The sequence below is a fragment of the Monodon monoceros genome, unplaced genomic scaffold, assembly GCF_005190385.1.
Source record: "Monodon monoceros isolate NGI ecotype Baffin Bay Population unplaced genomic scaffold, NGI_Narwhal_1 Super_Scaffold_10, whole genome shotgun sequence".
Lineage (NCBI taxonomy): Eukaryota > Metazoa > Chordata > Mammalia > Artiodactyla > Monodontidae > Monodon > Monodon monoceros.
The window spans coordinates 44,740,969-44,767,120 of NW_021703766.1; the positions used below are offsets into that span (position 1 = coordinate 44,740,969).

The 26,152-nt window shown below is 52.2% G+C and overlaps 1 protein-coding gene across 6 annotated transcripts in view; it reads left to right on the forward strand.

The window, feature by feature from the left end:
- The window catches only part of SIPA1L3 (signal induced proliferation associated 1 like 3), a 236,791-nt gene that overhangs the window by 169,436 nt on the left and 41,203 nt on the right, over positions 1-26,152 (forward strand). For 5 of the 6 annotated variants that reach the window (XM_029235191.1, XM_029235212.1, XM_029235204.1 and 2 more), the window contains exons 10-14: positions 3,346-3,620; positions 10,852-11,103; positions 11,925-12,062; positions 20,528-20,655; positions 25,889-26,007. In XM_029235191.1, the coding sequence (XP_029091024.1) occupies positions 3,346-3,620; positions 10,852-11,103; positions 11,925-12,062; positions 20,528-20,655; positions 25,889-26,007 (912 nt within the window). The remainder of the gene's footprint in view (positions 1-3,345; positions 3,621-10,851; positions 11,104-11,924; positions 12,063-20,527; positions 20,656-25,888; positions 26,008-26,152) is intronic. The other variant, XM_029235220.1, reaches the window with a different exon arrangement.

Sequence of the window (26,152 nt, forward strand, 5' to 3'; positions counted from 1 at the left end):
GAGGCTAAAAGGCAGAGTGTTGAGGATGCCAGGGCAGCCTATCATGGTGGGCGGTCTCAAACCCACAGATGGGATGCAGCCCCCAGACATATTTAATTAGTTACCAATGCTTAACTTTCCGAGGATTTCGTATGAACCTAGCTTTCTGGCTTCTCTTGAAAAACTGGGGGATCTGGCTATCCAGGGCCTATGTTTATACTGGTCAGGAGTCAGCTGAAGCAGGGTGTTGGGTGCCCCCTTTACACAGGGTGTGAGTGCACCATTTGACCATGGTTGTCACCAGCCTGCATCTCCCATTACCCACCAAGCACCCCAGCTTGTGAGCCTTGGCCCGGGGTAGAGCGAGGCTTCCCTGAGGAAATGACTTAAACTGAAAGTAGAGTAGTAAGTAGGAATCATCCTGGTGAAGAATGAGGGGGAAAATAAATAAAAGAGAAAAAAAAAAAAAAAAAGGCAGGGGAAGCAGCACAGGGGCTAAAAGATAGAGTTAAGGAGTCAGATCTGCTTTATGACCTTGGGCCACTGACATGCCTCAGATTCCCCAGCTGTAGAACAAGCAAATTATTGTATGTACGTCATAAGTGAGATGTTAGAGAAATTGGGCATTGAAAGGACTTAACCAATGCCTGGCACACAAAGATCGGTCCCCAAGAAAATTAGCTTTAAAGGGGGCAGGGTGGCCGCATGACACAGCAGAGGTTCCTCTGAACTCACTGTGTGTTTGGTCTCATAAGGTGTTCCGTGTGCCATGGAGCCTTTCTGGAAGCTTGTGAACATCGGGAATGGTGTTCTTCTTTGGGTGGGGCTGTTTACAATTCTTCGGATTGTAAACAAAAGCAAATGGCACAGAAGTTTCAGGACACTAAGCCAGAGCAGCCCGAGTTCCCCTACTGGCTCTCTCCCCCATCCAGAATGACCCAAAGCAGCCATACTGGGTAGTTGCAGGCTGAGCTGCTAAAAGAAAGAGAGAGAGAGACTGAGAAATCCAGTGGCTGAAATAAGATGGGAGTTTATTTTTTTTGTAGTTAGCGCTCAGGCTGCTCAAAGCTGGCAGAGACAGCTCAGGGACTCACGTCCCTTCCACCTGTGGCTCCTTCTTTCCCTTCGATATTGTACTTTTCAGCATGGTCAACGTGGAGTCACTCCATATCCATGTTCCTGTCTGCAGGAAGGGAGAAAGTGTGAGCGTGGAGGACAAGCAATTTTATTTTTAAACACACTGTTCCATCACTGCCCAAAACCAAGACATGTCCACACCCAGCTGCAAGGGAAGCTGAGAAATGTGGTCCCTAACCGGGTGGCCATGCACCCATCAAAACTCTTGATTTGCGGTGGGCAGGGGAGTCTCATTACTCAAAGGAAGAAGGGGAGGATGGAGAGTAGAAGGCACTTAGCAGTCCTCCTGCACAGCAGTGCCTGAGCCGTCAGGGCCTCTGCGGGGGGCTGGCTCTCGGAACAGCCCGGGACTCCCAGGGCTGGTGCTGCCTAATCGGGCACAGGCACGGACACACAGGACTCTCCTGTGAATCACCCACAGCCAAATTCTTCGGACACAAGGGTGACGGCTTCAAAGGGAAGAAGAATTTTGACTCCCAAAGCAGAAGTAGTGGTCTAGGATGGAGCCACCCACAACTTTCTCTTTTGAGGCACTGAACAGTAGACTCTCCTTTCCAACCAACTTTTTAAAACTTATTAATCGTGGAAATTTTCAAACATACAGAAAAGTAAAGAGACTCACGTAGTGAATTTGTAGCTCCATCACCAGTTTCCATAGTTATCAGCCCGTGGCCTGTCTTGATTTTCCCTTCCCTCCCTTCTCTTCCCCTGATTATTTTGAAACAAATCCTAGACATCCTATCATTTCATCAGTAAACATCTCAACATTTATCTCTAGAACATATGGACTCTGTAAAAATAACTATTTTGTCATTATCATACATAAAAAATTAACAGTAACTCCTTATTGTCATGTAAACAAGTTGGGTTATGAAATCAATTACTGGGTCTCAATCAACAATTCTCAAAGATAGCGTAGAAAAGATTGAAACGTATCCAAGTGGATCCCAGTGGGGAAGGACTTGGTTTCGTGGAGCTTTGTTCCAGTGTTACATGTTTCCTCACTTCCCAAATTCTCACTGTCCAGACCAGGAACAAATGTGTTTACATTTTCAGGCAAGTCTTTTGCCATCCAAACTCATTTCTCGCTACCCACACTCGGGAATGTCAGTGTGGATTGCAAGGAATATTTTTGTGTATATGGATACGTGCGTAAATGTGTGAATGCATAGCGTGGCTTGTGACATAAAATTCTTTCTTACTGTGCTACTCTAATAGGTACATCAGGTAGCCTTCTAGCCAGGGAATGACTTCTCACAGGAAACGTGAACCATTACACGAACGCTTTCCTTAATGCAGTTTTAGGATAGGGCAGACAAATCCTGAGGTAACTTGTTTAACAGCTACGGCTTGTTAAGTTAATCTTTTTGTCCCAGGAAGAGGAGGGAATCCCTCAGGACCTGCTGAAGAACCAGGGGTTCTGTTCAGTGGCTTCTCATATCTATGGTAATCATGACGAAAGTCTCATACAAATGAAGCAGGGAGTAAATTGGAGGCATGGCCCTGTGTGGTCTGGTCGGCTCCAGGATGGGGGACGGTCTGGGAAGGAGATTGGGAAGGGGTTTGTACCTCTAAGAATGATGTCATGAAGTAAAAAATATGGCCCAAGCCCCCAACCTAGAAAAGGTCGCAGGATCTCTGGTCTGTTGCCTCTCTGGCTTTTACTCTGGTCACAGTCACCATATCGGTCAGGATGCATTATTAGTGGCTTCAGATAACAAAAGTTTATGTCACTCCCACCACGTATCCATCTTAGGTTCAGCTGGTGCCTGTGCTCCACGTTATTCTAACTTCGGGACCCTAGCTGACCAAACAACCACTCTCCGGAATAATCCTAGAGGCTGTGGCTGAGGGGAAAGGCCTGCAAAGGGTCTTGAATTGGCAGTGAAATGCCCCAGCCCAGACAGTATGCCACTTCCATTCCACACTTCATTGGCCAGAACAAGTCCCAGAGACCACCAACGGTGGGGCGGGGGGTGGGGGGAGGGCATTTGGAGATCACAGCTCATGACCGCCACCTCTGTGTGAGGTATCCACGTTTCTCCACAAGTCAGGAACCCCGGGCTGGGACTAGGTGGGTGTTTGCGCTCCCGTACCCCGACATCACCTGGGAGGGTAGATGGGGGTCAGCAGGGTCTTTGGCCTCAAAGGGCAGAATCTGACCAGGAATCTCCCACAAGAGCTGACCCCGAGCAGCTTGTGAGGCTAGACCCCACGTGTTGCCTGCAGGTGATGACCAATGGCTGGGAGACGGTGGACATGACCCTGCGGCGGAACGGGCTCGGGCAGCTGGGCTTCCACGTGAAGTACGACGGGACCGTGGCCGAGGTGGAGGACTACGGGTTTGCCTGGCAGGCCGGCCTCCGGCAGGGCAGCCGCCTGGTGGAGATCTGCAAGGTGGCCGTGGTCACGCTGACCCACGACCAGATGATCGACCTGCTGCGCACCTCCGTCACCGTCAAGGTGGTCATCATCCCGCCTTTCGACGACGGCACACCCCGGAGGTAAGTCTGTCCACCCTGAAAGGTCGGCAGCTCCCCAGGTGCTGGCACTTGAAGCCCTCCCTCGGTAGGAAAAGTGATAGTGGTGACGGGGTCAGAGCTAATATCTGTGGAACCCCTCCTGCAAGCCAGTCGCGGTCGAAGCTCTCCACGTGTGTGCTGTCCCATCCAGCCCCCACAACAGCCCTGTGAGGCGGGCGATCTCCTTGGTCGCACACAGCGTTAAGAGTCCTTGACTGAGGGCACATGGCACTTCACTCATTTGTTCAGCACATATGTATTGAGCCCTTACTGTGTGCACGCTCCATTTGAAGTGCTCAGGATACAGCGATGAACAAAATAAAGTTCCCTTGGAGTTTGTGTCCTGAGGGGAGGACAGGCAATCATCAAATAGATGTATAATACAGGACCTGGCAGTGATGAGGTCTGAGAAGAGAAAGTGGGGTCGTTGAAGGGTTTGCAGCGTGGCAGGAGAGTGGCTTACGGGGTGGTCAGGGAAGGCTCCCGGGTGGAGGCCACCATGTAGTTTTCCGGGCTAGCGGGTCCGAGACAGGAACAAGCCAGGACAGGGTCTCCAAAGTGTCAGTGTGTGTGGTGTATTCCTGCAGCACAGGGAGGCCGGCGTGGCTGGAGCACAGAGAGCAAGGCTGCGAGATGGTAGAGACGGACAGACTGGGGGGCCTTTCTGGACATGGTGATGAGCTTGGGTTTTGTTCACTAGGAAGCCAGTGCAGTGTTTGTTTCTTTTCATTTTGTTTTCTTTTGTTTTAATGGAACATTTCAAACATATGAAAAGTATGCTGAGCCCCTTTTTTCAACATTTATCAACATGTGGCCAGTTCTTGTTTTGTTTTTTGTTTGCTTTTTAAATGTTTATTTATTTGGTTGCGCTGGGTGTTAGTTGCAGCAGGCGGGCTCCTTAGTTGCGGCTCATCGGCTCCTTAGTTGCAGCACACAGGCTCTTTAGTTGTGGTTTGCCGGCTCCTCAGTTGTGGCATGCAAACTCTTAGTTACAGCATGCATGTGGGATCTAGTTCCCTGACCAGGAATTGAACCTGGGCCCCCTGCATTGGGAGCACGGAGTTGTATCCACTGTGCCACCGGGGAAGTCCCAGTTTTTGGTTTTTTTTTAATTCCATACCTCCCCACCTTGGATTATTTGAAGCAATTCCAACTCCTTGGAATGTATCTCTACCCAGTCAGGACCTTTAAAAAATTATTATTACACTTAAAAAATGTAGCAGAAAGTCAGCATCAACTGCCCAGTCTATCTTTAACTTCTTTTGTATCAGAGAGAGATTTTTTAAAAAACAGTTGTTTTGTTACTCAGGCTCCTCCTGTGGCATTTGGTTGATGTGCCTCTTCAGGCTTTTCTAATCTGTAAGTTTCCCCTCCCTCTTATTTTTTTCTTACAGCTTACTTTGGGAGGAAACCAGGTCACTTGTCCTTTAGAGTTTCCCACGTCCTGGCTTTAGCTGCTTGGACACCACCCCTTTGGTGTCCTTTAACCTGTTTTTCTAGCATGTGTATTTCCTATAAACTGAAGTTCAGCATAGAAGCTTGATCAGATTCTGGTTGAATTTCTTTTGGTAACGGCACTTCCCAGGTGTGCATACATTAGGAGGCATCAAATGTCTGGTTGTCCCTGTGTGAGTGATACCAAGGGCGCTCAGAGGGTTCAGATGGTGGCAACCTGACCCTTGACCATATGTTTCCCTTCAGCTCTCAGCGGTCATTCGTGATCATTGCCTGGATCCCCTGTGTCATTACAGGTCACATTGAAGTGATGTCCTCATTTCTGTCATTCCTGTGTAATTTATTGGCTGGAATTCTTCCCTTTTTTTTTTTTTTTTTAATTTTTATTTTATTTTTTGGCCGTCCCGTGATATGCGGGATCTTAGTTCCCCGACCAGGGATCGAACCTGTGCCCCCTGCGTTGCAAGCCCAGAGTCTTAACCACTGGACTGCCAGGGACGTCCCTGGAATTCTTCTAAAAACAACTATCCTTGGGCTTCCCTGGTGGCACAGCGGTTGAGAGTCCGCCTGCCGATGCAGGGGACACGGGTTCATGCCCCAGTCCGGGAGGATCCCACATGCCGCGGAGTGGCTGGGCCCGTGAGCCATGGCCGCTAGAATCACTACATTCCAAGTGTCGGAAACACAGCTGCACAGAGGAGAGTCAAGGCCTGGGCCCTCACAGCCCTGCTAAATGGATCGGGGGAGACAAGCAGTAAACAAGTAAGCAAGTGAGATGGTTCATATAGCCAAAGGGGGAGGCAGCTGAGCATAGTGGGAAGGCAGGCTCTGCAGGGATCTTGCCTACGTTTGACTCCAAGCTCCTCCTCCTATTAACTGTGACCCTGGGCAGGTGGCCTCACCACTCTCTGCCTGTTTCCTCATTTGTAAAATAGGGACAAGAATAGGTCTTTCCCTAGAGGTGGTTGTGAGGTCGGGGGAGGTAAGGCCTATAGAGCACACGGAACAGGACTTGGCCTGTAGGAGGCACTCTGAAGACACCAGCTGTGAGATCCTGTGTGTGAGGATCACACATAGGGTGTGACCCGACATCGGGGTAAGGGCTCGGGGAAGGCCTGGAGACGCGAAGGAGCCAGGGGAGGGGCCTTGCGGGCAGGGAGTAGCCATCACAAAGGTGAGGACAGAGGCCCTTGGCTTGTTGATGGAGCAGAAAGAGGGTCATGTGGCTGGAGCTGAGTGAGCCACGAGAGAGGCACGAGATGAGGTGACACTGAGTGCTTATATACATGACCTCGCAGGGCTGGTATGATCCCCGCTTTACCAGTGAGAAGACTGACGCCCAGAGTGGCCCAGCGTCTTGTGCAGAGTTGTACGGCTCCTGAGTGGCGAGCAAAACTCAGTCCAGCTTCTGTGTCCAGATCCTCAGCTGCCTCTGAAAGCGATCGCGAGCTGTGGGCGTGCGCGTTCTGGCTGTACCAGCCCCATCTTCTTGAGTCTTTTTGCTCTGACCTTGGTGGGGGCTGGTTCTGGGCAGGCTTAAACCCTGCTGCGACCGAGGACTTAGCCATCCACACCCCAGCCCACCAGCCTCGGGACTCCGGTCAGGCCCCAGGCGTCCCCTCTTCCCAGCCCTCTTCCGGGGCCTCCTCCACCCCTGCACAGAGCTGAGGCCTGGCCACACCTGCTCTGAGCTCTGCAGGGACAGGTCAAGCTGAGATAACCCCACAGGCGAGCGCGCACACACACACGCACCACACACGCACCACACGCACATCACACACACACACACACACACACACACACACACACACACACACGAAATACCCTACCTTCAAAACTTGGGAGCGCCAAAGGCTACAAAGGCATCCTTGGACCAACAGGTAGGGACCAGCTGAAGCAAAAGGAAATGTCTGCAGGCTCCCTTCCCCAGCTCTGGGGAGATGGGCCGGGAGTGTGGCTCCGCTCCCCGCCCTGTTAGGAGAACAGCTATCATCCGGCTCCCTTCACAAGGCGGCCACCGGAACAGGCTCTCCTGTGCACAGGGGCGGGTGTGGTTTGGCACTTGCGTGGTTTCTGTTGTCCTTCAAGTGCAGAGGCGTCTGGCTGGCCTCATTTGCAGAGCTGATAACCCCAGCGCTGGGGTCCCTCCAGCCTCTTGCTGCAACCCTGGCCTCCTGGCTCAAATGTCACGATAAGCACTGAGGGGAAACACACCAGGATGAGCAGAGGGTTCTCCCTGCCTCCAGCCAGGCTCTGTATGGCGTGTGTCTGGACCCCATGTTCTTCAGACACCAAGCAGAATACAGGGGATCATCCTCACAGCCCCCAGGCCGCAAGGCTGGGGTTCTCAAGTGAGCCCTGCACTGCCAGGCTGGGCAGTTACCAGGCGGGGCCAGGTCGCCGGGAGGACATTCCAGAGCCCCCAGTGAGGTGTGTCGTCATGACCTTGGGTGCTTGCACAGGCTCAGAAGGGATGTTCTCCTCTTGCCGTCTCTCGCTGCCTGACGGGGAAGGCGATCTGGGATGCTTTTGTCCTCTTCAGTTGGACTTAGACGTCTGAAGGGCGAGGGGGTAGAAACTCCTCCCTGAGAAGGGAAATTGAAACCCCACAAGTCAGTGAGTAGTAGAGATAAGAAAGGAGTCCCCATGGCCCCCAGAAACTAGGCTGTCAGGAATCAAGGACAAGGAGGCAGAGAGGAAAAGTGGTCTGCAAACCAGGGGCATCCGCCCTCAGCTGTCTCCCGCACGTAGCTGAGGGCAGCGTTGTTGGTCAAGCAAAACACTAGAACCTCAATATCCAGCCGCAGGGGACTGGCTGAGTAGATCCCAGGTCATCCACGTGATGGAACAGTAACGGGTTGTTTATAGAGAAAATGCAGTGAGGCTCTTTGTGCTGAGAGTTCAGAAATGCCGAACTCTCTGGTGAGAAATGTCGTTAATTGGGAAGAATAAAAAAAGCAAGATGGGATCTGGAGTTAAGTGTAATATTCCTCTTATTTCTATTTTAAATCATCTTTACGTATGTGCATAGGCTATTTCTGTAAGAATATGTAAAAACCTGGCAGCTGTGGGTGCTTCTGGTGGGTGTGACTGGGGGGCGGAGACAGGGACAGGGATGCCCTTTTATACCGCTTTAATTTTTAAGAACAATTCAAAAACGAAATAAGTGAAATGGGCTTCGTAAACTTTTTCTCACGTCAGCGTCATCCGTGGCAGCTTGGTAAAATGCAGCTTCCTGGACCCCACCTCAAAGAGGACTCTGCTTCAGAGGAGCTGAGATGGGGCCCAGGAATCTGTGTTCCTTTACTGAGCGCTCAGGGTAATTTAGATGCTGACGGATCTCAGATCACTGGGAAGGAATTTGTTCCAGAGCCCCCAGGTGGGTGTGGTTGGACTTCAGAAGGCAGAAGGGAGACTTTCACTTCTGAGCGTGTGGGAATGGCAGGTAGACAGTCCACAGAATCGGCTGGGGAAGGCGACAACAGCAAGAGCTCCTGTTTGTTAAGCACTTGGCACGCGCCAGACTTTCTGCTAATGCTCGCAGCCATCTTACAGGTTAGGAAACTGAAGCTCTGAGAAGGAAAATCCCTCACCCGAGGCCACACAGGCCGTAAGTGGCAGAGCTGGGATCCGAACCAGCCGTCTGGCCTCAGAGCCCTGGCTCTCCATCACTCTGTGCTACCTTCAAGATGACTGTTTCCCTCTTTGACGTCGTGCCCAGGGACTCTTGACCAAAGATGCAGCTGTCAGTAACTGGGGCAGAAGGGACCCAAAAAATCTACTCACTGGTTCCCAAACCACTGTTCAGTGGGCCAGTGTATATGGTGGTTAAAGCTGTGGGCTTTCAAGTCAGCTTGCTGTCCAGTTTCCGGGAATTCCCTTGCAGTCCAGTGGTTAGGACTCCGCACTTTCACTGCCAAGGGTGTGGGTTCGATCCCTGGTTGGGGAACTAAGATCCCACAAGCCATGTGGCATGGCCAGAAAAAGAAAAAAGAATAGATAGATACATACATACATGGGTACATAGATAAGTACATGGATACATAGATAAATCCAGTTTCCACCTCTTACTGGCTGTGTGACCTTGGATAGATTACTTAACTTCTCTGTGCCTCGATTTACTTCTCTCTTCAGTGTATCTACTGATTAGAATTCTGGTTACCAGCAACAGAGGTGAAGCAAAAGAGAGACTTTACTAGCTAGTGCACCTGATAAGACTAAGAGATGGGGCAAGATTTAAGTGTGGCTTTATGCAGGGACATCTTCATCAGGAATCTTTATCACCTGTCTCCTTTTGTGCGTTGCTGTCCTTCTCAAGCCATCTCCCACTTCACGGGGACAAAGATGACCTCTCCCTCCTCACAGCTCCAGCTTAGGTCTCCCCAGCTCAGCAGCCCAGGGAAATAGATCTTTTCCCCGGCAGTTCCAGAGCTGATGCTCGCTGTCTCTGATTGGCTCAGCTTGGGGCACATGACAGTCCTGTGCCTGTCATTGTGTCCAGAGAGAGAAGAGTTTCTGACCAGCAGGCCTGGGTCACGTGCTCATACCTGGAGCCAAGAAGTGGGGTCAGCTCCACCTAGAGCACACCCTGTTCTCAGGAGAAGGGGTGTAGAAGCTGAGCAGGCAGGAGTAGCAGGTGTGTACTGCCTGGGGCCCCGATGGTACCCCCTCCGCCTCTGCTCAGGCCTGGCGTGTCTGTGGGTTCTGGTAGACATTTGTATGTTGTCATTCCTCACCTGGTACCTTGTGAGGCACGGGCACCTGCTAATCCAGAGAGTCTGCTGGAAGGAGCTACTGAACGTCAGCTCAGCTCCGACTCTAGTGCTGCTGAGCGGCACTGTGTGTCTGACCCAGGTGCCAGAACACATCCTCAGGTCACCTTTTAATGACTCCTTAGCAGACGTGACCTGGGCCCATAGGCGCCCAGCCACCAAGTCCACCAGATCTTTTGCTGGATGCCCTGAAAGTTCCCCAGGCTCCAGGGGACTCAGGAGAACCACAGAGGATCGGCTCAGTGTGGGCAGGAGAACTTCCAGGCCAAGGGCTCCTCTGAGCTCAGCTCCCACAGCTGCTGGGAGGTGGATTTTGTGAGCACGGCCCCCATCCTCGGGCTCAGAGCCCCCTTCCGTGCTGCACTGCAGCAGTGGCGGAGATGCCAGCCCAGCCTGTGGATCTCCGCAGCTAGAGCCAGGAACGCTGTGGTGCGTGTGTGCCAGCCTGGTCTGGGGGAATTCACGGGCCGTTCTGCATCTATTTCAAGGTTCTGGATTCCGTGGCTTTTTTTTTCTTTTTTTTTTTTTAAACCACCCTGCAAAGTAGGTCACCTGCTCCTCTTCCAGCTGCCTTTGAGCTTCTTTGGAACAAGGCAGATACTGTCCTTTGATTCTGAGGGCATCCGCCTTCCTGGCCCCGAGAACCACCAAGGGGGGCTGAGCCAGCCCATGGAGGACTCTGGCCGACCCAAGGCCTGGGTCAGGGAGAAGGGAGAGGAAGGGAGACGAGAGAGGAAGAGGAGGGGAGAGGAGATGAGGTAGAGAGCGCCAAGCGTTGGAGCCACATTGTTGGGCCCTGTCCCGGTTGAGGCCTCCACGCTGCTACATGTCAGACCAGTTTACTTTAAGGTACCTACTGGGCCTTTGAAATAGACCGTGTCCGTTCAGATTGGGTGGGAAAGCCCAGCCCGTGCTGGTACCATGCTCAGCAGGCGTGCGCGCTGGTGGGCCGGGGCCTATCTGAGTAACGCAGTTTTTCTTCCCAGGGGGTGGCCAGAGACCTACGACATGAATACCTCGGAGCCCAAGACGGAGCTGGAGAGCCTGGTCGCGGGGGGCCGGCCCCCCTACCGCAGCAACGCTCCCTGGCAGTGGAGCGGGCCCGCGTCCCACAACTCTCTCCCAGCCTCCAAGTGGGCCACTCCCACCGCCCCCGGGCACGCCCAGTCCCTGAGCCGGCCCCCGAAGCAGACCCCCATGGTCCCCTTCCGGGAGTCCCAGCCCCTGCACAGCAAGAGGTAAGGACTCTCCCCGCACCCCACCCGGGGCACCAGCCCAGCCCGCACCTCCCTCCTGTCTGCAGCCGCCCTTTGCCCTTTTCTCTCTCCTTCCCCTGCTGTCCAGTCTCTTCCTCTCCTCAGCCTTCCTCCTTTTCTTCTTGTGCTTATATGCCCCCCACTTCCTCCTTCCCTTAAGCTTGCCTTATGAGCCTCTTGTGTGAGGGCCCAGGGCTGGGGAGCTCAGGATCTGAGGTTGGAAATCCACCCTAATGTATATGATTAAAACTATATATTTTTTAAAGAGGTCAAAGGGCTGATAAGCACAAAATTTAGGACAGTGATTCCTTCTGGCAGGGAGGTGGGAAGGGGAGGAGCCCACCAGTGGGCAGGTATTGCCACCACCCTAGCCCTTGGGTTGGGTGGTAGCTTCAGGGAGTTTGTTTTATTATGATGGCATATACCTTAAAGATAAATGCTTTTGAATATATTACATATTAAAAGATAAAGAAAATTTTCCAAGTAATGAAGGAATCCACCTTGCAGAGGAGCGTCTTGTCCCAGGCGTGGGCGGGAATGGTCTTCGCAGCCCCATCAGAGCCCCATCAGGCCACAGAAGCTGAGGGGCAGGCTCAGCCGCAGTGGGAAGGCAGGCAAGGGGTGCCCTGGCTTCCTGCTGCCCTTTGCTCAGCAGCCCTCTCTCTGTCCCCATGGGAGGATAGCAGGTGAATCAGATGGGATGTGGTTGGGCCTAGGGAGAGGTCTGGCTGTCGCTCCTCGGAGGGCAGGGGTATCCTCCCCGCTCACCCACACTGCCTTCCTCCCTCCTATCTCTGTTCCAGGCCCGTCAGCTTCCCAGAAACCCCTTACACAGCATCACCAGCAGGGGTCGACAAAGTCCCTCCCTACCGACAGCCTTCTGGGAGCTTCTCCACCCCCGGCTCGGCCACCTACGCAAGATACAAGCCATCCCCAGAAAGGTCAGAGTCTCTTCGCTCTTTTCAGTTAAGGAAGCTGGTGAAAGCCAGAATCCTTCTTCCTCAGGAAATGCACTTACCCCACAAGTTTATTTGCCATTTTATGGGGCTTCTGGATCCCTGAAGGTCATCAGAGGACCTCCAGGAGGGTGGGCTGTGTGTGTTAAGATGCAGGGCCAAGCCGGCCTGGGCAGGACTTGCTGTGCCTGTCCTTGCAGCAGCATTTCGGTTGCCGTTTTCCTGACACCTGAATCACTTGTCTGAGCCACAGCAGGCACCCTCCAGAACAACCATTCATCTGACTCCAGCCTGTGTGCCCTAGGACAAGGCCACCAGCATTACCCAGTTTTCATGGCCTGTCGGGCTTCAGTCCTGTCCCCTTCTCCAGTCTGGCAGCCTGAGGGATCTTCCCAGCTCCTCCCTGGCTCCCCAGCGCGCTCGGGATACACCCAAGCTCTCCAGCAGCCTTCAGCCCTGGTGCCCTATAACCTTCCTCCTCCAGGGTCCCTGTCTGAGGGGCAGCCCCACCACTGCCCTGTCTTCAGGCCAGAGCCGTGCACCTCATCCTGGATGTGTCCCTTCCCCCCCTCCCCTCTACTGCGGTCCACCCCTTCAACCTCCTGAGCATCTCCGCCCCCTCCTCCTTTCCCCAGTGCCCCACCCTGGCCACCTCCCTGAGCCCCCAGCCTCTGTGCCACCTCCTCTGGTCCACCCCCCACTCAGTAACTGGGAGGTCTTTGCATATCTGGCCATGTCTGTCCCCTACTCCAAACCCTCCTTGTGTCCCAGAGCCCTCAGGACACAGCCTCCATGCCTCACTCTGGCCACTGGGACGCACCTGCCTCTCCAGCCTTGTGTAGTGCCCTGCACATGAGCCGCCCTGGCCACTTCTGATTTCCTAGGCAGGCTGTGTGCATTTCAGAATCCTCCCCATGGAAATTCTTCATGAGCTTCACCCCCACCCACTCCACAGACACCAGTGTGGGTGCTGCTTCTCCTCCTCCAGGAAGGCTTCCCTGCACCTCCCCCCACACTAGGTGACGTGCTGCCCCTGTGCCCTTGGCTTCATGTGTATTTCCTGACCATGGCCTTGAGCGCTCTCCGTTCTGTTAGCCCAGTTAAGCGTGTGTGCACACACACATGTGCATGCATACTCACTTATGTGTGCACGAACAAGCCTGCTCTCCAAGATGCGATACCTTTCCAGGTCGTTTTGTATAATATTATTACCATCACACAGCACAGGGTCTGGCACATGGTAGATCCTTGGTATATATTTGATGAAAATGGATTGAGTGAGTGAGTTGGTTTAAATAGTGAGCTTCAGAATCACCCGGAGGGAGGGCTTGTTAAAGTACAGATTACTGGTCTTACCCCTGAGTTTCCAGCTTGCTAGGACTGGGGTAGAGCATGCGATACCAAGGCTGCTGGTCCAGGGAACACACTTTGAGAGCCACCACACTAAACATCGTTTGATTCTAAGCCTCTGTTGTAAAACTGGGGGAAACATACTCAGTCCTTCATCTTTTAGTGGCCACCATTTAGCTTTCATCAGCAAAGGATCCCCAGAGCCTTCCATGTGCCAGGTGTCAGAAGAAATATTTGAGATACTCACTTACCCCAGGGGTTCCTGTTGTCAGTGCTGCTGTGGTGGAGAGAGGATCTTAGAAGGGTTGTGCACTCTGATGAGAGCTCTAATAGACTCAGGCCTCAGAGGAGGGAGCTCAGCCCAGCGTCAGGTCTAGGCTGGCTGCCAGGAGGAAGTGGCATTTGAATAAGGCTTTGAGAAATTAATAGGAGTTTGCCACAGAGAAGAGGGAGAAGGTCATTCCAGACAGCAAAGGCTACAGATGTGAGTAAGCAGAATGGTGTGGAATGCAGGAGGAAAAAAAAAGTTGAACTCAAAGAAACAGAGTAGAATGGTGGTTGCCTGGGGGTGGGGGAAATGGAGCGATGTTGGTCAAAGGGCACAAACTTTGGGTTATGAGATGAATAAGTTCTGAGGATTTAAGGTGTAGCATGGTGGCTGTAGTTAATAATTCTGCACTGTACACTTAAAATCTGCTAAAAGAGTAGATCTTAAGCATTCTCACCCAAAACTAAGATAACTATGTGAGATGATAGATGTGTTAATTAACTCAATTGTGGTAATCATTTCACAATGTATACATAATTCATTACTCTGTACACTTTAAATATATTGCAGTTTTATTTGTCAGTTACACCTCAGTAAAGCTCCGGGACGTGGGCGGGAGATGTTTCTAAGAGTGCTATTTACTCAAGGAGTTGAGAACATTGTTATTTCTGTGAAGGGGTATGCTGACCATTCTGTATTATGTGTAGAGAAGTGTTTAGGAAGAAAAGAGAATACAATTGCTTACTTTGTGATAAGTCCATTTTTAGTTTTAAAAAGAGCTGCCAAACTATTTTCCAGAGTGGTTGTACCATTGTCCATTCCCACTGGCAAGGTATGAGTCATCCAGTTTCTCCACATCCTTGTCGCTCTCTGGTGTCATCACCGTTTTTCGTTTCAGCTATTCTCATAGGTGTGTGATGGTATCTCATTGTGGGGTTTTTTTTGTTTGTTTTGTTTTTGGCTGCGACGGATCTTCATTGCTGAGTGTGGGCTTTCTGTAGTTGCAGTGAGCGGGGGCTACTCTTCGTTGCGGTGTACGGGCTGCTCATTGCATTGGCTTCTCTTGTTGCGGAGCACGGGCTCTAGGCGCACAGGCTTCAGTAGTTGTGGCTCGCGGGCTCTAGAGCGCAGACTCAGTAGTTGTGGCGCATGGGCTTAGTTGCTTCGCAGCATGTGGCATCTTCCCGGACCCGGGCTCGAACCCGTGTCCCCTGCATTGGCAGGCAGATTCTTAACCACTGTGCCACCTGGGAAGCCCTCATTGTGGTTTTAATTTGCATTTCTCTAACGGCTAATGATGTTGAACATCTTTGTTTTTCAACGTTTATATATTCTAGATACAAGTCCTTTGTTAGCTTTGTGGTTTGCAAATATTTTCTCCCAGTCATTAGTTTGTCTTTTCATCTTCATAACAGGGTCTTTCACAAAAGTTTTTAATTTTGACGAGCTCCAAATTATCATTGTTTTCCTTTTATGGATCATATGCTTCTGGTGTTAAATCTTAGAGCTCTGCCTAGTCCTGAGTCCTGAAGATTCTTTTTTCCTAGAAGTTTTTCCTTTTTTTTTTTTTGCCATGCTGTGCAGCATGCGGGATCTTAGTTCCCCGACCAGGGATCAAACCCGTGCCCCCTGCAATGGAAGCGCGGAATCCCAACCACTGGACCGCCAGGGAATTCCCTTCCTAGAAGTTTTAATTGTTTTCTATTTTACATTTAAGTTCATGATCCACTTTGAGTTTTTCAAAGCTAGTTTTTGCCTAAGGTGAAAGGTTTAGGTTGAGGTTCCTTTTTTTGCCTGCCGATGTCCAGTACCCTTTATGGAAAAGGCTCTCCCTCCTCCAGTGTATTGCTTTTGCTTCTTAAAGCAAAAATTCATTGGAAGGGGAAATTAATTGAGCACATTTGTGTGAGTCTATTTCTGTAATCTCTAGACTGTTCCACTGAGCTATATGCATGATCTCAACGCGTGCTTCCAGCAATTCTATGAGGTGGGTAGCGTGTCCCATTTTACAGAGGGAAAGGGAAAACTGAGGCTCAACAAGGTGAATCCACTTGGCCAAGGCTGGCCAAGATCACTTTTCCAGGAACCCAGGCCTATGTGATTCCAAGGGACCGACTCTGACCCAGAGCTGTCCTGCCTGCCCACGAGACTCTGAGCGCATCCTCCAAATCAGGGTGACGTGCATGGTCCTTACTGGAGTCCCCACCCCACAGCGACACTTGATGGCTGTGATTTTGTGTTTCAGGCTTTCTGGCATTGGCAAGTGAAAAACTCTCACTTTTCCCTTGGATTCCAGCTCTTCCCAGCCCACCCCTCTCTTCCCAGGGCACCAATGGAGCCTGACTCGGCTCTCTGTGGCCTAGGTCTCAGCAATTTTTATCTCTGTCAACAGCTAGGTTCCAAATTTTGCCAACCATTCCTAGCACACCTCAGCCCCTAAACCCCCAAAAGTGTGTCTCATGGCCAGTCACCAGCCGGCGATAAGAGGCCCGGGAACGAGTCAGGCTGCCCCAGTGGCCTTTGGCCTCAGCTCCTTTCCCCTTTTCCTGCCGCACAGTTGACATCCTGGAGCCTGTGTGACCCAAGCCAGACATTCCAGCCCAGCCGTGGACATTCCCCCCTCAGGACTCCTGTGTCTCCTGCTGTCTTCTCCAGCGGGCCTGCAACTTGCCAAATTCATCAGGCTTTTTGGAGCTCGAAGGCCCTCATAGACAGAACCTGTCCTGTGGCCCATTTTAGATTTACTGAGACAGCAGGAGGGCAAGGTGGCCTGCACCTCATCAGCCATGTGAGAGTGGGCTTCACCTCTCTGCCTCTCAGTTTGCTCACATGTAAAACGTCTGCCCTTGGTGGTCCAATGGTTAGGGCTCTGCACTTCCACTGCAGGGGGCACAAGTTCCATTCCTGGTCAGGGAACTAGGATCCCTCATGCCACACAGCAAGGCCCAAAAAAAAGAAAAGAAAAATTAACTGTTTAAAAAAAAAAGTCTGCCTCTGAGCAGTGTTGAGGACATTCTAGGAGGGAATCTCTCTCGAGCACTTAGGACTGAGCCCGGCACACAGTAAGTGCTCTGTGAGGGTTCTGACTGTTACTGCTGCATGCAGGGCTGTGCCGGCAGCTGCAGATGCGGTCCCCATCCTCAGGAGTTTGCCACTCTTCGTGTGCAACATGAGCAAACCTCCAAACTCAGTACAGAGCGCCAAGACAGAATTGTGTACCCAGCTCAGCACCCTGCAGGGCTGGCGTGGACCCCAGACATTTGCTCATTAGGCCACCTGGCTCGCTTTTTTTTTTTTTTTCCTTTGTTTTTCTCTGCCACTTCCATAAAGAGTGGTATATCAGTTAGGCGGCATTTGACTTCAGACAAAATACCTAACTCAAGAAGGCATGAGCATCAGGGGGATTTATCATCATCACGTAATAAGTCCAGAGGTGGGGTGGGTCTAGGGCTGGTTAATCGTACAGGGTCACCCTCAGGGACCTGGCTCCGTTCACGACCCACGAGGGCTACTGTGGCCCCAAGCAAAACCGGTGCCCTGCAGAAAAAGAAAGAAGAGCTTCTCTCTGTTTCTAACAGTGAAGGAACTCGGTCACTTGCCCACCCCTGAACTAACCCCTGGCAAGGTCACATTGGACCCCCATGACTGTCTTAAACCATCAGGATTTACACAAGTCGCGTGTCAGAGGGATGGCCGCCAGAGCAGAATCTGGACTCCACCAGCAGAGGCAAAGAAGATGATGCTGACCGGGGTGGCAGCCAGCAGTGGCTGCATCGTCCGTCCACCCTTTACCCAGTCCTCCTGTCATGCACCCATCCACTCTTCCATCCAGGCCTGGAGCCCTGCCCTCAGGAGTTCAATTCCATCTTGGTACTTTCCTATATGGCAGAGTGGGAAGTTCAAAGCCAAGATCCTGGCAGCCTAAACCTGCTTCTGGGAAGTTTTGCCCAGAGTTATGCATGGTGAGATTCTGGAATGTTCCACCTTCCAATCAGCTTGACCAGGATGTGGTAATGATAGAAATGGCCCCAAATAGGACATATTCAGCACCTAAAGAATGGTCAGCATAGGTCAGTCAGTTTGCATTGGGATAATAAGAAGACTTTTTAGTGAGAGAATTACATAAATGGACAAAGTACAGGTTGTCTTGACTGGGGACAGTTAGCTGAGAGGTTAAGCTGGTAACATATATCCAGCTAAAGACAGTCCATCAGGGGACTTCTCCGGCGGTCCAGTGGTTAGGATGCGGCGCTTTCACTGCCAGGGCCCAGGTTCAATCCCTGGTCGGGGAACTAAGATCCCGTAAGCCACGCAGTGCAGCCAAAAAAAAAAAAAAGTTGGGATTGGGTTTGGCTGCTCCTCCTCGCCGACGTTCTGTCACCCTTGGCCTGTGGCCTCCTGGTCTTAAGGTGGCTGCTCAGCCTTAAGGAGATAATGAGGTAAAGGCACCCACCGCACACTTCCAGAGGCTGCCTGGGAGTCACGTGCAGTACTCTTATCTCATTGGCCAGGACTGCAAGGGAGCCTGGGAAATGTAGTTTGTTAGCCGATCACATTGCTGCCCCCAGTACAGTTGGGATTCCGTCATCAAGGTGGAAGCAGAGAGTAGACACTGAGGGAGCAGCCTGCAGCATCTACCCCTTGGACCTTCCACTTTCCTTTAGCTGATCCCAGCCACTGCCGTCTTCCTTTAGTACTCAGAGTTCGATATGGACATTTTGAGACAATGGAATAAACACATCAACACTGCAGTTTCCAGCTGTGCTGGAGCCACATTTTACCAGGAGGTTGGCTGGCTGCTAAGCTGAAGACTGCCTATGCTTTTTTATTGTTTTGACTCTTTTTTTCCTGGAGGCATTAGAGTTCAAGGTCTGGAGAAGCGGGGATACTATGTATTTTCCTGGCAGGTGAGTCAAGATGAGATATCAGGAAGTCCAGTGCACCTCTGCAGCACCCCTCTGCTGCCCTGGAGGCGTTGAAGCCAGGGGCTTAGCGTTGGTCTCTACAGAGACAGCCCTGGCTGAGGGCTGGCAGGGTGACCCTGGAGAAGTCAGTTAACTCCTCTTTTGGATTTTGGGGGGTCCTGGTTTATCATCCTTTCAAGTTGCAAGTATAGGCACAGGAGCCAAATGGGGAATCACAATATCAGCTTGATTAATGGAGGCTCAGTGACTCCTGCAAAGTCCAGGGCTTATGTCAATGGAATGTTTCTGGTGGCAAGTAGCCAAAACTTGGCTGACTCAAAATGCTGTAGGAATGTGTTATGTCACAGCAAAGAAGGTTCAGAGGCAGAGCAGGCTCCAGGGAGGGTTAATCCAGCATCTCGACATCATCAAGGGCCCGGTGCCTACTCCCTTCCACGCTCTGCATTGGCCTTGTTCTCAGGCTGGTTGGGAGAGGGTGACGGCGGCTCTGAGCCCAGCAACACCTGGTGAAGAAGAGAGGCCATCTTTCCATGTCAGCTCCCTTCGGAGCAAGGAGACTTTTCCCCAAAGCTCCTCAGCAGACTTCCCCCATTTCAGTCAGGTTATGCTGGGTAACAGATGCCTGAAAATTGCAGTGACCAAAGTCAGCGGAGGTTTATTTTGCACCGACACTGCAGGTCCAGCACTGGTTGGACCTCTAAGGATGCAGGCTGCCTCACAGCTCACTGGCGAGAACTAGTCTCACAGTCCCAGCCAGCCGTCTCAAGGGGCAAGGAAGTGTGGTCCTGCCATGTGCTTGCCAGGTGAAGAGCCAGAAGTATTTCATGGGAGTCTTAATAACTCACATCCTCTCACATCTCATGTGCCTGTCCCTAACCAACCCCAGGCAGGGAGAAGGTTTCCGCCATGACTGGCTCTGATCTGAGGTGGAATGGACGTTGGGAGGCACCCACAGGATTCACTCCGGGTTCATAGAGAATGTCTGTGGGACCTGAGGCCACAGAGAACCTTTTGCCAATCCCTCTGTTAAATCTCAGCCCTTGCCTGCGGGCGTGCAGGGCCAGCCTCCAAGAGAATTTCTGTCTAGGAGACAACTTTGTTATTTCATTCCTCCACGACCCTGTGAAGCAGAAAGTGTCATTTTTCAGACAGGAAAACGGCAGCTCAAACTGATGAGCGCTTGCCCAACCAAGGTCACGCAGCTAGTAAGGGATGGAGCTGGGGTTGAGCCCAGACCTGCCTTGTTCTGAAGCCTGAGCCCACAGCTTCTCCTCTGCAGCTCTTTCCTCCACCAGAGAGACATACACAGTTCCGGCCTGTCAGCCTCAGGCTAAGCTCTGGACACACAGGACGACATTCAGTCCTGCAAGGAAGGACCTACTGCAGTTGCCTCTTAACAACTAGGGAAACTGAGGCTCAGGGCAAGTGAGTGACTGTACCTGGCTGGGCAAGAGGCCGAGGGGAGGTTTGATCACCAGGCCGCCAGGTTCCAGGCCTGCTGTACCTACAAACGCAGCCTTATCCTGCCCTCCTCCACCAGAGACAAAGAGAGCCCAAGACAGGCCTGGGGGCGGGGGCTGCGGATGACAGCTCACCCCGTTTCGCAGCCAAGAAACGGGACCCCGGAGGAGCCTCTGGGTAGGGCTGTTGCCCAGGTGGCTTCTGCCCCGTCCTTCCTTGAGGACCCCACCTGGCCCCACACGCCCTGCCACCACCGGCTCCCTGGCATGCTTCCTGTGCAGAACTCACTCCTGACCCTCAGTTAATAGCACGTTTCCAGGCTTCCTCACCTAGCCTCCCCTCTGCACGGGGCCTCCCGTGTATCTAAAACCCCACATCAAGGAAGTCTCAGTGGTTTTGGCACACCAGCCCTTCACCCTGTGTTTGGTCCTCTTACTCCCCTGCAGGTACACAGCCGCCCCACACCCACTGCTGTCTTTTGATCCCCACTTCAGCCACGACGGGACGTCCAGCGGCGAGTCCTCCTCAGGCGGCCTGACCAGCCAGGAGAGCACCATGGAGCGCCAGAAGCCGGGTAAGGTCTCCCCAGGCCAGCTGTGCCCCTGGCCTCACCCTGCACAACCTCTTAGTCACAGCGTGACAGGTGACACCCCTCCTCCTGTCAGTGATGGATAAAACACAAAAGAAAGCTGTAAGTGCCACACGTAAGATTAGAGAGGTCACCCGGGAGAGCGGCAGGGACCAGTGAGCCAGATCCATGTCCATCCGGGCAGGGCGTCAGCGGACGGGGTCTGCCGACACTGTCGGTCAGGGGCCAGGGCACAGATGTGTGTGCGGCTTGGAGGTGGAGACCACCAGGGGAAGTCGTTGAAAAGGGCTGGCAGTGGTGCTCTCAGGGGAGCCGAGCCGGCAGTGTTCCGAGGCTGCTCATTACATAAAGCTTCCAGTGTTGCATCTCGACTGCTGTGCTGAGAAACGAGCCCAAACCTGGAGCGTCTAGTGTGATAACGTATCACAAAGTGAACATGCCCATGTTCCACACCCAGGGCAAGAGACAGACGTGGCCAGCCTCCTGGAAGGCCCCAGCCCCTCCCAATCAGTATCCCCAAAGGCCACCCCTGTCTTGCTTCCCACGACCAGACTTAATCTTGCCTGGTTTTGAACTTCACGCATATGGAATGTAGACTCCCACTGGATGCAGTGTGTGTGTGTGTGTGTGTGTGTGTGTGTGTCTGTGTGTGTGTGTGTGTGTGTGTGTCTGTTGCTCAGTACTGTGTTGGTAAGGGTCGGCCACGTGGTTGTGTGTAGCCACGCCATTTCTGAGTAGCATATCCATTGTCTGAATGAGCCACAATTTCTTACTTGAGTCTAACGTTGAAGGACATTTGGGTTGTTTCCAGTTAGGGGCTGCTTAGAATAGCGCTGCCAGGAATATCCTCGTACCTGTCTTTTGATGAACACATACTCACATTTCTGCAGGGAGTATACCTAGGAGTGGAATTGCCGGGTCATGCGTTTAACTTTATAAGAGACTGCCAAACCATTTACACCACTCCCACCAACGACAGAGAGAGAGCTCTATTTGCTCCGTCCTCACCAGCCTTTTCATTTCAGCCTTTCTAGCGGGCACGTAGTAGTATCATGTTGTGTTTTTAATTTGCGTTTTTCTGATGCCTGATGAGACTGAGCATCTTCTCATCTGTCTGTTCTTCTGTGTATAAGTATTAATCATGGGCATGTACTACTTAGAAGAATATCTTAAACATGATTCCTCATAACAAAGTTGTAGCCCCTTTGAAGTGTAAGAACCAGCAGGTGATGGGTGGGTTCAAAAGAAAGACAATCAGTGAAGTGTCAGAGAGCGCTGACATCAGAGGGGCAGGAGATGGAGATGTCCACGCAGCGGGTGTTCGAGAGTATCCAGGCAGCTCTCGGCGGGGAGGACCATGGCAGCACATCACCGGCTCCCCCGGGCACTGTGGGGCAGGGGAGAGGTTGCCTGCCCCAGGATTAGCGGCCTGGAGAATTCCTCAGCACCCCCGCCCCATGGTTCTCTTAAACCAGGGACAACGGTTGGACTGCAGGCAAGCAGATCGCCCCAACCCCTAACTGTCCGCCACTGCTGCTGCCTCCGGGACCTGCAGACACGGGTTCGCTCCTCTCCTCAGCACGCTTGATCCTGCCCGCAGTCTGTGATCTTTGCTCCAGCACAGGCAGATTTGCATCCTTTTCCCCCCACCCCACCCAGTTGAGAAGAAGAGAAACGCGTTGCTTGGCGATGTCATTACACCAAAGTGTAGAATAAGAAGGAAATTTTTCCACCATTCACCATGGGCCCCAAATAAGGAGTCACAGAAGCTCACCGTGGTCCCTCGTTTCTTTCCTCTTCTGTCCCCTAGAGCTCGTCTCCCCTCTCACTTCCTTGAGACCTTGTTATAAGTTGACTAACCCCTCCCTGCACACACACACATCAGGGCAGTCTGTGTCTAGGAGTTGTCATAAAGTTTAGAATGTATTCAAGACCAGGGTGGGGGAATCAGGTGCTACGATGGATGTGGGGATGTGCCCAGCCCTGGTCAGATGACCGTGATTGCAGTGACAGCAGTACGGTTTCCGGTGCTGTACACTCCCTCCTGTTTAATCATCTCAGGAACACGACAGATTGGGTGCCGTGACTGCCCTGTTTTAGAAACGAGGAAGATGAGGCACAGAAAGGTTGTCCCTTGTCAGAGGTCCCTGCTGGTGAGTAGTATCATTGAGATTTGGACCAAGACCTATTGGTTCTAGAACCCTCCTTAACCCTCATCACCCACAGACACCACCACAGTCCCTCACCCACAGAGTGAGTGTTTCTCAAGCCTCAGCGCACCCAGGTTAGGAAGGTGGCCCCAGAGCCACCAGCTGCCCCAGGCCCGTGCCTGGCCGTGTTTTCAGCACATCTCTCACAGCCACGTCCATGTCTGTCACCCACCCAGGTGTGTCAAGAGTGAAGCAGGAGCGCCAGAAGGTCACTGGGGCCCAGTTCAGAGGGCCAGTGAAGGGCCCAGGATCAGGGCCTGCTAAGGGCAGGGCTGGGGGCAAAGGGGACACTGGGGCGGCCAAGGAGAGGCAGGAACCTAGCCCTTCATCCCTCCATTCATTCAACACGTCACCAATGATATGTGCCAGGCTGAGTGCCAGGGATACAGTGTGAGCCAGACAGGCGTGTCCCCTGCCTTCTTGGTGCTGACAGTTGGTGGGAGAGCCGGGCAATAGCAGGAGCACCGAGTAATAAATGCTCACTAATAATGCTGAGTATTAAGTGGAAACAAACACAGTGCCTAGAGAGCTTGGTAGGATCTGGGGGTGAGGGTGTCTCTGAGCAAATCACATTTCAGGCGAGGCTAGAAGAATGCAGAGGAGCCAACTGGGAGGAGAACATTCCAGGGAAAGGGAGCTGGTTGAAGACCCTGAGGTAGCAGGGGGTGTGGTGTTGGTTGAACAGGAAAGAGGCCGAGTGGCTGGAGAAGTGAGAGATGAGGCCAGGGAGGTGACGGGGAGAGCATGGTGGGGACTCCGTCCTTCACTCAGAACCACGGGACTCAGTTCTTCTGAGCACAGGAGGGATGGGATCTGACTCGGGTGTTCACAGCGTCCCTCTAGCTACAGATTCTTGCAGGGTGGGGCCAGTGGAGAGGGAGAGATGGGGAGGTTCTGGATATGGTCCTTTGGAGGTAAAGTTAGAATTCCCTGATGTTCAAGGATGATAACCAGTTTCTGACCCGAGCAGCTGAAAGGATGGAGATGATGAGAGATGCAGGTTTGGGGGCAGATAAGGAGTTGGCTTTGGCCGTGTCCAGTGGGAAGTGCCCAGCAGACACTCAGTGGAGGCGTGTGAGGGAGCCATATATACAAGTCTGAAGTTATGGGGAGAGGTCCAGCCAGAGACAGAAGTGTGGGAGCCACTGGTGTCGTAGGTGGTAGAGAAGGCTGGGTGTGAATGCCATGGGCTTGGCTCTCTGCAGAAATGTGGTCTCCTGGCATGGTCTGCCCACTTCCCAGGGCACCAGAGCCTCCTGGGCGTGTCGGATGCTTCCAGGGAGGAAAAGCGTCTGTAGAGGTAAAGTAGGTGGACAAAGCGGCCAGCCTGCCCACTCTCATGACCATGGTTCCCAAATGAAAGCCACATGGGCAGCGACACCCTCGGCAATGTCCAGCCAAGCTGCTCTCTGCCGTGTCCCTGAGTGCCATGCCTGGCCCTCCAGGCCCACCTTCCCCAGCAGGAACATGGGCCCAGAGCCCTCTGGGGCTGCACTGGGGGCAGCAGTGTGTATGGTTGTGAGCTCAGCCTCCGACAGGCCTGGTGAGAAGTTCTGAGTCGGCTGTGTGACCTTGGCGGTGACCTCATCTCTCCCAGCCTCAGGTCCCTCTGCTGTGGCGGACACCCTAAGTGTCTTTCCTTGCAGGGTGCTTTCGGGGTCCAGTGAGATCACACCTGCCCAGCCCTCGGCACAGGACCCAGCCCATCACGAAGGGAATGACGACTTCTGCTTCTCGAGCACTCACTCTGCACTGTCACTGGAGTTGTCATTATTGGGGAAGCACAGAGAGGGTACAGGGGTTGAGAGCACAGGTCTGAAGCTCTTTCTTACTTTGTGACCTTGGACCAGTTACTTAACCTCTCTGAGTCTTAATGTTCTCCTTCATCTATTAAACTGGTACTAATATCCACCTCACAGTATCACTGAGAGGATGTAGCAAGGTAATGCGTGCAAAGCACTTATAGTAGTACCTGATACAGACGTGTGCTTAATAATAATTATCGTTATGATTATTCAGCACTGATCAAAATTGTGGGCTCTGGTGTTAGACCGCCTGGGTTTGGGTCCTCTGTTAGTGCATTTGCAAGTTTGATAGATATTAACTAGCCCTCCACCGGGGTTGTGTGTTTTTTTAAGATCCGATGCTCCATTCAGGCACATTGGCTAGCCTTGGGAATTTAGACTAATTTACACCCACACCAGCCATCATGATTTTAAACCTGTTTCACCTTTGAACTAGAGAATTCTGTCCCAAACATAATTCCACACTTGCTCAAAGTTGGGTATGGAGGGAAGGCCACCCGAACATTAAGAAAAATCGAAAATAACCGGAATGTCCAATCAGCAGGAAGCTGGTTAAATAATTGATGTCCATTCACATGATGGAATACTGTGCAGCTATTAAAAATAAGGTAACTTCATGTTCAGTTAACTTATGTGAAGATGTATCATGAAGATACAGAGCAAAAAGCAAGTGTGAGTATTATTTATTTGTAAAGTAAGAAATCAAGTTGTGAGACAGTGCTTATTATGATACCATTTCAATTTAACCAAAAAAAGCTACGCACGTTTAAGCAACAAAGGAATGCAACCTCGGTTATATAAAGAATCTTATTCACCAAAAGACAGTCAGTCTCGTAGAAAAATGGGTAAAGGATATGAGCAAGTAATTTACAAAATAGGAAATGCAAATGGCCAGTAAGGATGAAAAGGTGCTCAAGCTCCTTTGTGGGTGGAGGACTGTTGGAGGGCTTCGCGAACTTAACGCATGTCAAGCGCTAGAATGGTGCCTGGCACACGGTACGTGCTCAGTAAACATTCTGTTACCGAGTGTTGTTAGACCCCAAGACATGAGTTGATGGGGGTCGTGGCCGTGTGTGAGCTGAGCAGACAAGCTGGCAGAGGGGTGGGACCATCCAACCACATTAAGGGCCAGATTCTTTGGGTGAACTTGGGCCGGAGCCTGAGTCATCTCTGACCACTGGTGTGTCTCCTGTCTTAATGCAGAGCCTTTGTGGCATGTGCCCGCCCAGGCCCGGCTCTCGGCCATGACTGGAAGCAGCGGGAGCAAGCACACCTCCAGGCAGGACACAGCAGGCAAAGATTCCCCCAACAGGCATTCCAAGGTGAGTCTGGGCCCCACCTGCCAACCCCGGGGGCCGCCTTACCCGCCCTGACTGCTTCACCTGGGTGTGGGCCTCTGAGCAGCACACGTGAGCACATGCTCCACCTCTGCCCCCTTCCGCTCCAGCAGAGGGGCGAGATGCCTGG